This window comes from Synchiropus splendidus, chromosome 12 (assembly GCF_027744825.2).
Source record: "Synchiropus splendidus isolate RoL2022-P1 chromosome 12, RoL_Sspl_1.0, whole genome shotgun sequence".
In the NCBI taxonomy this organism is placed as follows: Eukaryota; Metazoa; Chordata; class Actinopteri; order Syngnathiformes; family Callionymidae; genus Synchiropus; species Synchiropus splendidus.
Genome location: NC_071345.1, coordinates 18,370,523 through 18,389,433, shown reverse-complemented (window position 1 = coordinate 18,389,433; position 18,911 = coordinate 18,370,523). Strand labels below are relative to the sequence as shown.

Genomic DNA, 18,911 nt, shown 5'->3' with positions numbered 1-18,911 from the left:
CTGAACCTTTGTTTGTTTTACAATGCATAGATATAAACACCATTTCTACATACAGCATACTGACAGCGAGCTGGGAGGACTGTCCCGACAGCGCACCCAGAGAGCTTCTGAAAAGCAACACTGCTACACTGCTACACTTCATCCTGCTGGGATATTTTGCCAATAACTACTACTTCCCCTATCTAGTAAAACGTAACTCATACCATAACATTAAAGAAGCTTTAAATCACAGGCAAGACGCTACAAGACGGCCCCTTACATCAATGTTTTCAAAGTGTAAACTTTGAGGTCAACGTTTATTTCTTATGTTTCCACCGGCTGTAGTAGACAAACTTTGATCTGTACAGAAAATATCTGCAATTACACACTGGAATCTCATCACTGTATAATTTTTTTTTGTCTGTTTCATATTCATAAACTCCGAAAGCAAAACGTTGACAACTTGAGGTGGATCCGCAGACATCTGAATGTGGAGATGTCAGTGGAAATTCAGATACCACAGAGTTGACTCCTGTTTAAATTTAATGGCAAAACAAATGTTTACAAGAGGTACATGGACAGCTTGGTGATTTTGCGTAAAAACAAAAATTAGACTCGAGTTATGACAATCAGTAAACTTCATAGTCACAGAAGCAAAATACACAGCAGAGTACCAAGCGAGATCCAGACACAGAAGTTCAAAACAAAGAAAAACAACAGATACCAATATTTTCTTTACAAACTAGAAGAGCACTTAAGAGTGCAAACCTCGGCCAGGCAGTCGATTTCCATCCATGCATGACTTTCCACCCAGGAACATTACCCATTATTTATTTTATCTAAATAGAGACATTTTTAGCATTAGGACTATCATAGCTATCAAAAGGAGTCCAGTGGGCATCCCAGGGAAGAGCTGGGTCTCCGTTTTTCTTTTCAACGACTGACAAAGATGCAGCAGGGCTGGTAGAACAAACCATCCGGATCGATTATGCGTTAAGATAAAAGATGAAACACAGTACAACCAATAAGAAGAAAAAAGACAAAACGGGAAATTCGAGAAGAAAGAAAGAATTGCCAGAGTGCAGGTAAGTGGTACTCGGCCACAGTTGCATTGTAAACCTGCAAACATAATTCGAGTATGGTTCAGTGCACACCGGACGCCACTATAGGAAAAGAATTTTAATCTATTGTCCCAGTGATCAAATCAATTGCTTGGCATTTAACGGAATTGATAACTGATTTACTGAAGATTGAGTCGTTGCTGTACAAGGTATTTGATAAGAAATATCTACCTAAAAAAAAAAAAAAAAATGTACGGAGCTCCTATGGAGGAAGCGCCATACCCCTGAAGGCACCATTCCTGCGATCAATTGAAGTTGTCCTGAAGTGCCAGTGGAGTTAGACAGTGATGTAATCCTGATAAGGATCATCTTGTGACAAACTAAATGGGATTGGCTTGTTGCACCAACCAGCTTAAATGGACATTAAGTAAGACTTGGGACTCGAGTGTGAGGTGAGATGTTTCATTAGAATGACGATGGCAGAGAAACATTGTCACATTTCATTCAGCAAACAAACATAAAGGAGGGATAAAGGTTCAGACGCAAATCAGATGCGTAGGCATTTGTTTACTCTTGATTTGGCCTCGACCAGAGACAGCCGAGTTGCTGCTTTGGTGCCAAAAATCAGCATTAAAAAGATTATGTGACTCCGCAGGATCCACGTGGTTTGGCAACAGAATCCATAAACGACAGGAAATTTAAGGCCAAGTCAAAACACACTCATCCCTCCCCAGCTAAGAGGGATTAGACTTAAAAAAATGGCCCTTTGCTTCTCCTCCTCCTGCCTGCCTCGCAGCAGCAGAGTCACAGATTTATTCAGAGAAAAGATGTTTACATATGGTGGAAGATGGTTGTGTTATATAAGGCCTGCATGGCAAGAACACCATTGTCAGATCCTGATGGCAGCACAATGACCCATCTGATGGTAATGATGCCTCACAGTCCCAGTGAATGCTGCTTATGCAACATCTGCAGAGTGAGGAATATAAGTTCACGCCACTGGTGTGATGAGCACAGTCATGAGTAATATGGAATACTTTTATCAGAGCAGAAATTGATGATTTCCCAGCAACAAGCTGGTCTGTTGATTAGAGACAGAGTCAGAAGTCAGAATACAATGGCAAAAGAAAGCAGAATTATAAATGCATAGTCAGGGGTTTGAGACAGCCTTGCATAATTGTGCTCAGCTTTCAGTTTCAGACCTCTAGTTCTAATTTGAATAGCAAGTCTACATTGACGACTGGACATCCATGCCACCCATTTATCACTTCATTATTCTGAATGTAAAGTACATAAATAAATAAATATTTGTTTCTGGCTGGCCCCGCTGTAATAGCAGTGTCATTGCGAATTGTCGTGAAAAGAAGGGTCTCAGTGATTAACTCATGGCCAAGTCAATGATCGACATTTTATCCGCCATGGCAGCCAATTCAGCTCAAATGCCATCTCAGGACCATTTAAAAAACTTGTCGGAATCGGCTGGCGTTTCCGTCACCTCGTAAAGAGCACGTCAGATGGATCTGCCCCACAGCCGTAAAGCACTTTGGTTGTCACACAGGAAAGCGATGAGGACATTTCAGTATCAGTATCGGTTCAATGCATAATGAATCTTTGGGCAAAAGGAATCGCCACAATTGTTTTGTGTAGGCCCCATATTTGTTATTTTCAAAAGTGAATTTGTCTGGAAAGGATGAAATTTGTTTCTTCGCACTTCAGCTTATGTTCAGGTGACGCTACGGATAATTCTTAAAACATGGATCAAGAGCGCCATTATAACAATAGAGAGCTCAACTGCATGAGTCATTGCCATAAAAAAATTAAACCAATCATCACAGACAATACAAAAAAGTTTAGCATGAAAACATTCTTTACTAATGCTTTAACAAATGAACACTAGTGAACGTCCATGAATATATCTTGATGAAGGGGCAGACTTACTTGGGCAGACACTGTCTGACTGTAACCAGAGAATTGATGGCTATTATTTGCAAAATGGATAATCTCAATACATTATTATCTTGCCATTGAACAACTCTTTGTGCTAGTCCAAAAGATTTTTAGCGTTTCAATCCCAGACGAACAGAGTGGTAATGCAAGCAGGCTTTCCTGTTATTCTACATCAGAGGGTCTGGTGTTAATTCCACTTACATAGCTAGAGAAGAAAAACCAAAAACTAGAATGTACAGTGTCACGACACTCATGAGCTTCTCTTTTACAGGCCAAATCACACTCAGGTCAGAGAACAAAATCAAAATGTCATCAGGAATCCAGTCTTCTCTTTCAAAGCTCAACAGTTCCTTGTTGTTGCAGGTGATGATCACAACAAAGAGGAAGTGACTGTCGAGTTGTTGATCCACAACAGCTGTTGCATATGATACTGACACTGAGAAGGAGCACAACAACTACCTGTGGTCATGCATGTTAATGAGGTCCTGCATGGCATCTTAAAGCCTAATTGAATATAGTTGGAGCTCTGCTCTCGGCTATCAGACACCTCAGCATAATGACGTGTGGAGGCCTACGCCACGTTGCACTCCCCTGCCCTCTCTAAATGTCATGGCAACAGTTTGGCATCGTAAGGTCAATGTGGTACTCGATAGAAGCGCTAACAGCATAGTCCTTTTCAAACAATGTTACTGTCACTTACTTCCTCATGTTCTTCAGGTGTTGGTATTGCAGTTTGCCAATACATCCACCTGCAGGCAGCCCACAGTCAAAGGTTTATGATTTAAAAAAAACCCTCCAAAACAAACATGTCAACTGTGGGAGAAGTATTACACAAAAGGCACGAACAAAGGCAGTGTTGTAGGAGGCAGTGGTTGGTGAGGCTGTCAAATATATTGGGAATTCCCATCATGATGTCTTCTTCGTGTCTCATCTGAGCTATGTATTGGATAGTTACAGCAACACTGGTACCACAGTTTACAGCGGTACTGCTCTGTTTAGATCGTATCTATAGCTTTGTGGAAAGATGCAGAAATGCTGACAAAATCAACGGAGAGCATTGACTGAAGTCTCCGTCCATATGCAGATCAGTATGTAATGAGCATGGACGGTCCTTTAGGTTGAGCATCTCTACTGAAAATGCAAACACCAGAAAGGTATGCAGCAAAGAGGTTGTTCCTCACAGGAACACTTCCACCCTGATGTTTGAGCTTTTTGCTAAATTTGATCGTTTTTGTGTCCAATCACAATTAATTCATCCTCCAATTAGACTTTTTTTAAAAAATCAATTCCCATGGACATATTTGAACATCAGAGTGTCATCGCTGGATCTTTTCAGATCACATTTGGGGGGTCAAGATGCCAGAACCAATTCCTGCTCAGTCCTCCATGCCAGCAGATACACTAACACATTCACTGATTTACCGCTCCACATAAGGTCAGTGAACATATGTGGTTCAAAGGTATAATTAAAACAAGACCAAACCAAAGAAAAAATACAGATCAAGGAGAACATGTAGCTTTATGGAAGAGGGACATTAAAATAATATCAGGCAGCTAACAGAGTCTCAGCAGCAAGCATCCCTCACACCTCTGTTTAATGATTTCTCCCTGCCTGCCAACAGCGCTAAACGGTTCCATTTTGATCAGAAACTATTCCACAAAGCAACACTCCGACGCCCATGTCTCGAGGCCAGTGGATGTTATTCGTCTTCCAGGATGTATCAGTATTACACCAAAACAGCCCTCGGATGCACTCTTTCTACAACCCGACGGTGGAATTATCTCACATAAAAAGAAGGGAAAAGCTTTATTTCATGTTTGGCTCTTAAGATCATTCAAGACCGACTTTTGCTCGCTTCTTCTTTGTGACAAACACGGTGAGACTAAGCTGCACTATCAGTCGTCAGGGTTTGATTCTGAGTCTTCCCGGGACCCTGGGACTGTTACCGCAGTCCTCCACCTCCCTCCACTCCTCCTGGTTGCTAGCCTCCATCCTGCTCCCTCATTTGCCGAGCACAGGCGGCAACATGATTGGTCAGCGGCAGTAATGCCTGCCACGTCACAACAGTCATTTGTGGTGGTGCAGGAATGACTGTAGTGAGAATTGGCAGTTTACAGGGAGTCTCATGTTAGATGATTACTGCCGGCGAGATCGGAGGGGCTGGGCCAGGGAGCGCAGATGAAAAGGAAGGTTTTAATTATCGCACTTATTGACTCGGTGCTCTGCATCTTATTGGTATAAAAGAGTAACATGCAGGCGATTCTCTTGGCAAGAGAGCATTTGTGGATAATGTGATACAACTTCCTCAGAATTGGCCGACTTAATGAAAATACTGTGCAGGGAGCTTCCACTAATTGAATCTGATGAGAGGAGAAGAGGCAGAGATTTCATTTGCTGAAGTGATGCCGGGAAAACTTTATTCGTTTTTTTAAAATAACATGTTAATCTCTTCTGTTGGAGAATAAAATTTAATGTGGTTTGTGATATATTACTCGGCTTTGGTTGAACAGAGAAACTAATTTGACCGTCAAATGAATATAAAACTTGAGATTTATGATAACCAAGAAGAACTGATGCAGGAAGGCAGGAAGATGGCTGAGAATGTTTAGACGTAATATGCAATTCCAACTAGTATACATTACATTTTTGCATGTCAATCCTCTCCTACATTTATTGTATGTGTCAAACTGAAGGAATGCGAATAGTAGCAGGTTCAACCACTGCTGATTAAACTAGAAGAAATTTTTATTTGGATGTTTGTACTGTAGCTTTACCGCGGAAATCAAATACTGTTGATGTTTAGTTTAGGGTTGTAAAAATCACTGAAGAAATATTACACTATGAATAAAAAAAACAAAGATGCAAGCAGCATTTCTTTCAGCATTCAACCAGATTGCATTTTAATTTTACTACAGTAGAGGTTAACTTACGGTCAATTGAATCTCAAGTGTGGGTTGCACTTTTTTTCAAATAGAATGTGAATCTATTTGCCACTACATGTTGACTTGTTTGTATTGAAAATTACTTTCACACACATTACACTACTACACCGGGTAGAATTTCTGGCTTAAAATCTACTGAATCAATTTCAAGTTACTGAATTGTTGCCAGTTCTATCGATGTACGTGAACTAAATTCGCCTTTTAATCTTTACACGCCCAATGATGATTAGCCTTTGGTTCTGCTCTGAACTGACGTCTATCTACAATTCTTTCCAAGGCTTTGCCAGTCTCAGAGGTCATCAGCTGCAACACAAGCTTGCTCTTGCTGTGCTTATGCTGCGTGTTGTGCAAGTGAAAGGCCACCTGCTCATCGGCCACATTCCCTATTGGGATTTGCCATCACTGATATTTAAGCGGCAACAGGCCCTTCACTGAGGACTTTTTTTCAACAGGTCCTCGTGGAACCATCCAGCCAATATGAAGAAAGGACATCTTGTGAAGAAGATACTGTGCAAGAGGTGAAATAAGCACTTGAAATCGCTCATAACAAATATACCCTCCAACCAAAATATAGGTTTTGCAGTGCCAGTGCAAAGGATCAATCAACCGAAACTGAAAATGTCTGCAATCAAATTACCATGCGCTTAGTCTCAGTATTGCCTCTCATTACTACATCTGTTTGCTGTCAGGTAGAAACACAAAGTAGCTGGAAGCAGCAACATCTGTCATCAGTGGTGTGGCTGGCAGCAGTCCATCACCCCGCACCAGTCCTGGATGAAGAAACATGTGCGTTTTTATTGGCAGTCAGCCTTAAATCAGGATGTGAATCCGTCTGATGAGCATTCATGTTTGGCCTTGGGCGATTCTGCAGCAGAAAATGGTGTGAAATTAAGTGCATTTAACCTGAAGTGACTCTGCATCACCTCTTCCTTTCTCATGAATAAACTCCTTCATTATTCCCTTCTTAATTCTCATCAGTCCACATCCACCCACCATACTTCCTCTCATCAGCCACGCAGACAGTTGGCAGGCATTTTTGGCTCATGCTGGTCAAGCTGATGCCCTTCACGCGTGCGCAATTGGCAGCTCCCGGCGCATCCAGCAGCTCGCCAAAACACTCCGAGCACATTAGTTTACTCAACTGAGAAACAATTAAAAGTAGCAACTTCCGGTTTGTTGATTTGACAAAGTCACAACTCAAGCCAGTGAGTCTGAACAAGCGGTGGGGCATCCATACATGTTCTATGTTCATGACAGGCAGAAAGCAATGGGAGGGCCATCACAGAGTGAACAGATGGGAGCAGGACACACGTCTGTGGACAGGACGAGACTAAAGGTGACTGACAGACACACTCCTAAATCTGGAGCGACAGTTGCGACGGCTGTGGAAAATGAAGACAGAGAAGATAGAGGGAGGCCCTGGGGGGAGACAGTAGGGGGATGTCTTTAAACTTCTCAATCAAACCAGCTTCCCCCAGAGACATTTATAGAAAACAAAATCTTCTTGCTGTATTGTCACAGAACTTTGTTCCAAGGCTACGTTATACAACTACGTTATAGTTTCAGTAATTCACAGCCAGGTTTACCTCTGAAACAAAGTTAATGAAAATTCCCTACGTGATAATTGAATTTGGTTTTCTTCGTCTTTTAAACAAGGTGATGTCTGAGGCCCCAGATTGATTTATGCTTCCACAACAAAAGCCACAAGCGACAGACAGCACAACAAAGGAGAAAAGGCATTCACGGTGATCAACCAAATGTTGGCCACTTAATTCTGTTTACCGAGGATGGAGCAGACACTGGAAACAGTTGGTGAATTGGTACAAAGAGGTTTTGACAGACTTCTCTGATGTAAGATTTGATATTAAGCTTCAACGATGAATAACAGTTAATCGTCTTTGCGAGTCATTTGCAGTCCGTTTTTAATTTTCATGTTTCACATTGCTTTTACATTTGGTGATTTATTTGCTTGAAGTCCTGCAGATTTGTCAACCATTATCAAGGTTTATTATGTTTGGCGTTTCATTAATCGACCTGCTGTGTCCATACTATCATATATTCAATTTAATATGTTGATGTGACATTAAGTGTGTATCACGTGGTGCGTTTGAAGTGGGTTGAAGGGTTTGCTTTAGTAGTAATTTGTTTTTGTTTCATTTGTTGTTGAGCTTTTATTCTATGCAACGAGACAATCCCATCTAGGAGTGAAGGTCGACGGCCACGATAAATCCATATTTCAAGTACGACTCACAGTATTGTTTATAACTTTCTTCTTCTTGGAAGTCACAGGCTCTGTTACTTCACTGAGCCCTTTTCCTTTCACAAATAAACGGCTGTTTCCTACTCATTTTGCGAACTTGTGGGTTACATTTTGGCTCTCAAGTGACTGAGGCTTAACCTAGAGAATACGGTCATTTTTCAAAATAAAAGGTTTTGCAAAATAAAAGATGCATACTCAGCTAATACATTAAACGGAAATTATTATTTATTTAATCATTTCTGGTGCTGCCCGATACCAATTGATCCACGGACCGGCGCCGGTCCCGGCCCAGGGGTTGGTAACCACTGTGTTACACAATGGATAGTTTACTTCATTGCCATTCATTCTCATCACTGATCAAAACAAATAAGGATTTAATTCAGAAAATGCACATAAATTCATGTCCTTTATAGATGATATTTTTACATTTTAAAAAGTTTGATAATACATGAGTTTTTTTTTTTTATGAAAAAACTCAGATCACTTAAGATGGAGGTGAAAAAACGATAACACATAAACTTATATTTGGAGATGTGCATGCACCTCGATAAGTATTAAAATATTGCCGATATTCATTGTGATATTATTTATAGGCTGCATCCACCCCCACCATGTCACAAAGGCAAACATTCTGTGAAACCCGCAGGGCAGTTCACTAAATTTTCGGTGTGTGCAGAAACAGCCATGTCAGGACAAAGTCTGTAAATTGATCGTCTTGTGGACAGATTTGTGGAATACTGACCTCTGCTGCCCCCGGATTTCAACACTCCTCATTTCTGGTTAGATTATACTGACAGGTGAATCCAGCTCAGCAGCATCTAATCTACTCGTATGCGTCAGAGAAAAATCGCTCCTTGTTTTCTCGCGGCTCACAATCCAATAAATACTTTCCAATTGAGTCCTGAACTCCAGCTGCTGATGTCAGTCGATGAAGTGAACAATTATCACCACGCTAGCTCCAGGTCACAGGGAAGACTTTTCATGGCAACCGTGAAAGCCTCGCTTCTTGTTCAAAATGACACAGTGTGTGCTGCGATAGTGACTGAGAGAAAAGACCCCTTTCACCAACAACCGACAAAAAGCCTTCACGTCTGCTCACCCTGATAACAGCTTTCCACATCACTTACCTGCCATCAGGCAGACAGGAATTATTCGGCAGCCACCGAACATTCCCCTGCAGATTATAGAGCCATCTAGAATGTACGCCGACTGACAAGTCATAAACAAAGCAATTATGGCAGAATCACAGCAAACAGAACGAAGAAAACGCACTGCTTATGTTCTATATCATTATATTATATTGCATTTCACTGTGATACTATGATTTTGAATTCTTAATTTTGTCCCAAAATTAAGTGAAATACATTTATGAATACATTCATTTTTTATATAAATGTTTAAAAAAAATCACCACTAAATAAATTGGGAGTAAAGCAAAGTATCAACTTAACATTCAGAAGGAAGGAATCCATTAAAAAAAAAAAAAAGAAAATCACATTCACACATTTTATAGATCACATTTTAGTACGCCAGGATTATGACATTCAAGTTGAAGCTCTACACAGTAGCTTAAACACCGAAGTGCATAAAGTGAAGTTTGGGGTTTCAATCATGAAACCCTAACCTCTACGGCACAATCATTTAAGTCTTCATCATGGAGGATCAGATTGTATAATATGTTCTGAGTTAAGGTATTAGCCCGAATACAAATGTGTTTACTGTACACATGGGTGTCAGCCATGGTCACATGACACCAAGCTTTGTTGTTGTGGGGTTAAGTCCAGCAATATATTTGAATTGAGATGGTCATTTGAAGGACATCCGGTTCGTAACTGTTGAATATCCGGATGATCCTAGAATTTAAAAAGTCATCGTCATTGGGAGCAAGTCAGTCTAAAATGTGTTGCGGAACACTGGTCTACATCGCTCTCTACGTCAAATAACTGTCTTATTTACCTCCTATTTAGGTGAACAAAATGAAAATGAACATTGAACTTGACCCTTTAAAGAGAACAGAAAATCAAGGCTGATGGCTTAAACATTCAAACAGTCAATGAGACAGCACCCCCTGACAACCGCGCTCAGATCTCCAGGCATGTTAACTACAAATATAGAGCCATTAGCAGAGAGCCGGAGCTAAGCTATTTCTGTAGCCAAGCCAACTGTCAACGCAGTAGGAAGAAGTTGACCAGCAGCAAAGATTAGCACACACACACACACACATTCGCCTTTGTACGTCTACACAGAACAATTGTTGTTAGCATTGCATTATTCTCTGTCATAGCTCATCAAGCAATGCACTAAAGCTGTGTGTTTTCAGCTCCCTGCGTGTCACCGTGCAGCAGCGGCGAGTCGGACACTGGGGGAAAGTGGACAGCTGGTGTAGCCGTGTGTTTGCGTTGCTACAGTAGCTACAGATGGTCAGTGCTCAGATAGCTTTGCAAGTGTTTGTGATAATGACAGCTGTGTTGGTTTATTTTTTTTCCACATTTAACCAACTATTTCTTGTCAGATATTCTTCTGTGCATACAGCATCAAACCTTATGCGACCATGCACTTCAGCGAACAAGTGTGCAATGGGAGTCAAGTGCTTGGTGAATTGAATTAACATTGAATATTCAGCGCAAAAGAGGCTTAAACCTAGGTCGGGAAGGTTGAATCACGACAAGTCTAGATACAGCATGGGCTGTAAGAGCATAACAAAGAATAAGTGTGCCAACCTTTAGTGGGGGAGACTGGTCCTGACTGAAGTGTGACATGTCGTCAGAGCATCACCAACACACACAGTGACAAAAGATTATCCGCCTTCTGTTTTGACGACAGGTTTTGACAAACGATTGTTTTCATGAATTACGAGAGGTGAACTCTGGTGGCGTAGTTGGAGAGTAAGTCTCATCCCCACTATGATCCCTGCCACAGTGCTATTGAATTTGCTTTAATAGGAAACCACCTGAGGTCATGTCAGGCCAGGTTAGGTATTCAAGTATAAATAGAACTTGAATTGCATTGAAAAAACATTATTTGTACACTGAGCCAACGTAGTTATTGATGCCAATTGAGAAATGGTAGGTATTTTTGTATTAAATACAGTGTCTGAAGTGACTTCTGCCCAAATTTGTTCAGCCAATCTGAAATATGCAGATGAATTTAGAACCCAAGTTCAGTCCCCGTATGGAGCACTAATGAGCTCAAAAAGCTAATCACAAGTGGCACATGGATTTAGGTTACCTGTCAATCAAATGCCTTAACCTAGAACATGCAAACAAGAGCACACGAGTGACAATGGAAACATTTGTTCTCAATGCTCCCATAATGTGTTTATTTACAAAACACACAGATCCAAAAGATGTGGCTAGAAGAGAACTACTTCATTTACAATGACGAATTGTTGCTGTCATTTGAATTTATATCTCCAACAAAACAAGACCATCGCTTTCAAAATTGAAGCGCCACAAATAAAGGATTGACATTCAGTGTGGGGATTAGAGCGTGGCTTGGGTGAGGATCGAGGCTAAGCATCCTGAGGTGAGGGGTTATGGATTAAACCGTCAGTATTTTTCTCACAAGAATGTGTCAGCAAGTGTGTGGGCCAGGGAACAATAAAGATTATGTCATATTGGAAACATGCAAGCTACAGCATCAAAAACATTTCTCTCAGACCTACAAAGAAGCTATAGAGCAGAGGCAAACTGCATGTGGCCAAACAGTTGCAGTATATTCCTTCAAAACATAATATATATATATATATATATATATATATATATATATATATATATATATATATATGTATATATATATATATATATATACATACATATATATATACATACATATATATATATACACATATACACACACATATATATATATATACATATACACACACATATATATATATATACATATACACACACATATATATATATATACATATACACACACATATATATACATATATATACACACACATATATACATATATATACACACATACATATATATACACACATACATATATATACACACATACATGTGTGTGTGTGTGTGTGTGTGTGTGTGTGTGTGAGATACTCAATCGAATAATTACTAAAAAAAAAAAAAAAAACACTCAACCACCACTAAGCCAGTCATTCACAGCCATATTGTTATATTTAGATTCAGATTTGTCCAGTCTAGGTACTTCCGATGGTAATCCAGAACACCATTAAAATTCATCCATTTTTGCTAGTTTGCAAAAAGACAGACAGCAACAATCACATGGCCTCCATGGCAGGTAAAAATAACTCATGTGAAGAGCAGTACTGACTTGAGTAATTCAACCTTAATGAGTACAATGATGATGATAGTACAAAAATGCAATACTGTGTGGTGAGTAGATATGCACTCCGTTGTGTCCGTTTTGTGTGCCAAGGCATCAGGGGACTCGAAGTCTACGGACCGGCATATTTTGCTCATGGCCCACCAAACAGTTATTTCCAAAGGTCTGTCCCCCAATAGGGCATGATTAAATCAGTTTAAATTGCTTTTCACAGTTATTACCAGGCGACATTGACGCTTGCTTTTTGAGCCAGTTTGGATGAGAAAAAAATGTAATAACTTGGTGGAAGAGAAAATGTTCCAAAAAGTCTATGAAAAAGGTAAAGTTGGAATAAAGAAGAAACAAAATCTGCCCGTTTCTTAATGATCATTTTCTAAAATTAATAATGAAATGTTGTCCCAGGAAATTCAGTAATGCCCAGCCACATGCAGTTCTGCTATTACTACTATAATTATCAGTATTATGTTGTTTATTGTTTTAGAGGAATAGTTCATTAGATTGGTAGATTTTTCCCCCTATACTAATAATCATTTTCTCCCAATATCATTTTAAAAAACTCTGACAATGAAAAAAGTGAAATCGTAATGTACAACCAACCAAACCAAGGTAAAACGATGCTAACACTTCAGTTCCAAATTCAGTTTCACAGTTAACTTGCTGTATGAAAAGTAATATATAGTTTCATTATCAGCAAAGAGATTAAAAAGTTCTTAGAATCCGCTCACAGCACTTAAGCTCAGACACCAACAGTCAAATATTGATGTTGATAGTTGTGGAACTGAATTTTGCAAGCATACTTTATTCACAACAATCCTCTATTAATCACTGCATCAAAAGCAAATATGAAAAACAAAGCAAAAAAACCCATGAGATTTGGCCTCCAGTGACAATGAAACACAGTTTCCCTTCTCCTTTACTGCCCCCACTGGTGACCAATAGTAGCAAAAGCTGATGTAGAGAACACACGGAACTAAGAACACAGCACGCCTGTGGTCAAGTCTTTGCTCTGTCCTTGTCGTGTCGACCCACCATGGTCTTTCAGCCTCACAAACCCCGACTCAGACAGCCAGGCTAGTGCCAGACTCACCCAGCTGGGATTTAAGATGCGGGGAGTCGGGCACAGCGGGACGTGGAACTACTTCTTTCATGACTCTGGCTTTCCCTGAGAGCATCTTCTGCACCACCGCTCTGCCACCATTAATCCATCAATGCAAAGTTGCTAAACAAACAAGTGTGCTGACATCTCCAACACACAGGCATGCACTCACCCAGTGATCTTCCCACAAACCCACAAGCACAAACAGACAGTCCGGTACATTATGAGCATCACGTTGATTAGAAGTGGAAATCAATAGGGTTCTTCTTCCAAAGTGGTCTTTCTCGGAATAACTGTAACATCACAAGCATATTTAAGTAGAAAAACAATTACTTTGCTTCCCTGGAAGACAATTTCACACAAACAGGTGGCACAAATAATTGCCTTTCATATGAGACTTGTATAAATTGGGTGAGTTTCTGTTGAGGTTTGGTGGTAAATATAGATTGGAAACACCACCCAATCCCTTCGAGGAGACCAAGGAGATTTGTAGTAGGTGCATAAACAGCAAGAGTACACATTTGACTAGGAGACTGAGATTCTTCATATGAATATTTGCACTCTGATGAATATACAAGTGGTGCTTCACCATGCCTGAAGACATGATGGAGGGATGATCAAGCCTGCGAAGGAGGTCGCAGGACAAAAAAAAAGAGAAACAGTGGTAGACAAAATACACCAGGAATCGCGGTGTAGGCAGTGCTGGTGCTCATAGTCCCACTATAGACATCGATGATGCTCAGCCATTGTCATATTTGCTTGAGAGATCACCAGTGGATCACACAATCATCTGCAAAAGTTATGTAATTCACTATGACCGCAGTCTGGCAACAGCACAATATGCACATAACCTGAGTGAATTTACTTCTACCGCAAACTTTGGGTCACTCTGGAGATTCTCATTCACAATACGGCTATATCTCTATCCATTTTCAAGATACGTCCTTTTAAATAGTGATATCTAAATAAATTTAATGAATTCATGAATATAGATCATGTGGAGAATTTAAGCGGCACCAATAGTGAAAGGTCTCATTCTGCCCTGTAGTGGAAGTTCATATGAACAGACAGCACACACCTTCATTCAGGGCATTAAACATTTGTGAGGTTAGGTGCCACAACCCCTCTTCCCAACTATATTGACCGCCAGTTGATTACACTCATCTGAAGGCAAACAGCATCCCTCTGAATTACACAGAAATACAACTTTCTGAGACACCCAAGCAAACAAGCAGAATGCCTGTGGATAAAGATGTTGTGTAACAAGCTGAACATTTTTGCAAAAGAAGATAATAAACATAGTGAAAGCTACAAACCATGAGAACTGTGAGGTTGATCTGCTATTTAACCTTCAACACTACTCGTGAAGTGTTTATTACAAATGCAAAAAACAGCTCTTTGTCTCTCATCTAGCCACAAGTGCTTGTTAGATGTTAATATATCAGGACAGGACTAAAGAGCTGACTCCACATACATGCAGTTGTTGCCCTGGTGTTTAATATAGATCACAACTGACAGAGAACAACATTGCGGGCACACAGAAGACCTAAAGCGACCTAAAAAACTGACACTGCATGTGAAGCATTATCAGCATTTATCACATTTTACATAATTAAGGGCAGGAACTATTCAAGAGCTGACGCAGGATCACTTTCTGCTATTTACTGAAGCTAATGTAAAAACACAGCCACAAAAATGGACTTGATTTTTTTAAAATGATAACGTCTTTTTTTGAAGTAGACAGGGTATAACACAGCTTGGGCAAATACCGGTTGACATTAGGTTATAAGCAAATGACTCGTGCACTCAACAAAATTCAGTCCAGTCAAACTACAATACACTTGATTGACATCTGCAGGAAATAAGGTCAACCACAAACCATCTTAGATGTGTACAAGGTCTATGCAACAAGGCACTTAGACAGGTAACAGCATATAAGTAAAGTGAATGACTCAAAAATCCCCAGCATAACACCAAAATCTGAGAAAATATTGATGGTATAATAAGCCAAGTTACACAGACAACTGTGGCCCCATGCAGGCTGGGAGACCTCAGACATTTTTATTTAAAACAATTCAGTTTTTATCCAATTTGGAGACATAAACAACAGTGTACAGAAAAACTGGACCAAAATATTTTAAGTGTAACCTAACAAAAAATGCGGCCGCCGTGCATGGGCCATCACGCTGTGATGATCAACAAACTGTCATTGTAACAAACTAGCATGACACTCGTTTTACTGTTGCCATCGCTTGCTCAATGAGAGGGGACCATCAGCTCTCAAGTGTTTAGAGTTGCTATTTTTTCACACATCTGAGAACCAGGGTAAGTGCTGAACACACTTTGTGAGTGGTTGACTGCCTATGATCCCTGCAGACTTAACACATGCACACTTTAGATGCGTTCAGCTGTAACGTCTCTAGAGTGGTCGCAGTCCAGCAACAGATGATGATTAGTCCGCATTAGTTTGGGCAGAGAGTGCACCATGACTGCATGTATGGATGGATTCTCCAGTCAATGATTTTCGCATGAACTGTGGCGGAGCATACTGTAGTGCAAGTTTTTATCGGTAGAAATACAGAAAAAGGGCTTTTAACAGGTGAAACACGTATAGCACACGGACAACAACGTTGTATCATAAGGCTGGATAAATAGAGTTTCAATGTGAACATTCAAATGCTAAACTTTAGTGTTACCCTCATGAGAGTCAGACCTTCCTGGCCAAGTGCTGAGACTGGCCAAAGAAGACTCAGCAGTTAATCAGTTTCCTTCGAGCAAGTTTTCAGATGGGAATTAGTGCGATCAATCTGAGTGCTGTCAATCCACGTTGACCATAGAGGCAAATCTGTGGGGACACATAAGTTGCCGCAGCAATTCTATATTTAAAATCTGAGCTCTAAGAACGGTAATATGCTGCTCACAATGGCTGCTCCATGTGGCACAGATTTCATTTGACATACGTAAGCCCTGGATTCAGAGCTTAATCCGATACATGTATGACCTCTGGGCTTGCAACTGTCAGATGATTCGCTGCTCTATGAAACAGTGTCACATCAATGGTTCTAAGTGATTAGAGGCAAATATGAAAGAGAACACAGAGGACAACGATGTGATTAACGTCAGACAAAGAAGTAATTCCGGCGTGTGAAGAGATATTCTTGCCTTCATTTCCCCCATAAGACTGGTGGGGCACTTGGTCATGGCGCTAGCAGATGGACAGTCCAGTCTCCACAAATGTGTGCACCTTGACTGGCGGCAAGTCTGTGTTGCTGAACTTGTCAAGGGCAGTCAGTCAGTGAGCCAACAGCAGACGTAGGATTTGGCAGTGAAGGGAGAATCAGGGAAGGTCACTGATTTCTGGTGTTAGATATTTTAAAACATGTTTCTTACACCAATGTGTTTTCTTGGCTCAGGACTAACATGAGTTAAATAAATTATCAGAATAGGAAAATATTCTTCTTGCTTGTTGCTACATGAATGTCGATGCATGCATTACAATGAGAGTTTGTGAATTTTATAACACATTATAACCCCTGTAAACCATGAAGAAACTGTTGGTTTATAGCTAAAATTCCAACGTGACGGTTCAATAACAGCAGACATTCTCATCATGGGTTGTCAGGAAAAATGTTTTCTTAAAGAAAACCTAATAATGAAAGAATGGATAAACTAAAACAGTATTTTATTAATAGTAGGAGCAGAGCACAGAGGAAAATATTATCTGCGTTTGACTGCAAAGGACGTTTAAGATGGCTTAACTCTTTTCCCAATAAACACCATCTGAAAACCTACCTGCTGTGTGAATAATTCCATCAAAACACATTCCGCAAAACCACTAGTTTCTTTGAGAATCAAAGGAAAATAAATCCTCCCATATAGAAATCTCAATGCTTATTAACATCATTTTCTACAACATTCCATCCAGATGCTGAAAATATGTAAATAATTAAGTAAATAAAAAAGAAGCTTTTGTTCAGTGGAGTGGTTCCCGTTGGGCTGCAGGGTAAAAGTGTATGCAAGTAACTCTTCTCAATATTATATCTGTGATAAAAAAAAATGCATATTTATAAGCAGCAGTTGGGATTCGAAAAGCTTAGGGCCAATTCAGAGAATGTATTGAAGAGTACATACCCAGCAGCTTTCAGAGCAGATTCCATTGACTCCAGTGCAGAAGAAATAATGGAATCGATGCCTCTAACTGCTTAACTTAAGCGCATGGAAAGGCCTGTCATGTGACCTTCCTCTAATTAGGAGAGTCGGCAGAGTGCTTGTTTTTTCACCTGGCATGTCCCAGGCAAGCCGGGACACACGGACAGGAAGTGTGAACAAGCTGGTTCAGGCCCTTAATGACCAATTTCAAGTCCCTTAGCAGGAAACCTGTACACTCACGAAACCAAACAAGTAGCACCTATTCATTTTTTTTTTTTTAACCAAAATTTCTCCAATATTTTAATCACCCCGAGATCCACTCAAGTAAGACGACAACTATTATAAACGCATATAAGAGAGGAGTCCTGCGGTGACATGGGCTGACAGGCCACTCTTTACTCTATAGGCAACAATAGAAAAGGACAGATCACAGCTTGCACAAGCACAAATATATATAAAAAAAAAAAAATAATTTAGGGAATATTGTCCAGCACTAGATTCAGTATGACACCCCGAACCCAAGAGGGGCTCATAGTGGCCATCAAAGTTGGAGGTATATAGACTTCTGTGGCTATATGCTTTACGCACAGTGTATTTGGAGAGATAGGTGCGCCACCCAATGACAGAACCTCAACCACAGACTTCGTTTTGCGTGACAAAATGCCTCCAGCATGAGAAAACTGTCAGAAGTGAAGCAAAACATGCTTCAACTAAGCGCCTAAAGTGTCACATGCAACACTTCTGTGTCACTCTGGGAAAATCCGCTTGACAATAGTTCACATTTGATGCCTACGGAGGGAGAAAAGCCAGATTGCATGCAAACTCAATTGATATCCTTCTTAGCAACATCAGGTGAGAGGTGGAGGACATCCTGGAAATGTTGTCACTTCTTGCACAGTACCACTTGAATGCACGTTGCACAGATCATGACTTGGATGGTGAAACCTCTCAAAGTTAAGCCTGGACAACCACTACCACCTGCAGACCCAGAATTAGATGTGGGAAAGAAGAGGTTTCAGTTAACAGCTAGCTGGTTCTGAGTCAGTAGATATAATGTGTTGATGTGCTAGTCCAAGCCAAGCATCCAGGGTGGCCTGGCTCCAGAGGCATGCTACTTTGGGTCCTGGCCATGTGGTAAAAGCATAAGGGCTCCTGGTG

At 40.4% G+C, this 18,911-nt stretch overlaps 1 protein-coding gene across 5 annotated transcripts in view; it reads right to left on the bottom strand.

Annotated features, from left to right (window-relative positions):
• The window catches only part of oxr1a (oxidation resistance 1a), a 139,747-nt gene that overhangs the window by 79,314 nt on the left and 41,522 nt on the right, over positions 1 to 18,911 (bottom strand). For 4 of the 5 annotated variants that reach the window (XM_053881786.1, XM_053881789.1, XM_053881791.1 and 1 more), the window contains exon 1: positions 17,736 to 17,801. The exons of the other annotated variant lie outside the window; for it this stretch is intronic. In XM_053881786.1, the coding sequence (XP_053737761.1) occupies positions 17,736 to 17,761 (26 nt within the window). In that variant the 5' untranslated portion in view covers positions 17,762 to 17,801. Of the gene's footprint in view, positions 1 to 17,735; positions 17,802 to 18,911 lie in introns of those variants that run through there. 5 annotated transcript variants of the gene reach the window in all.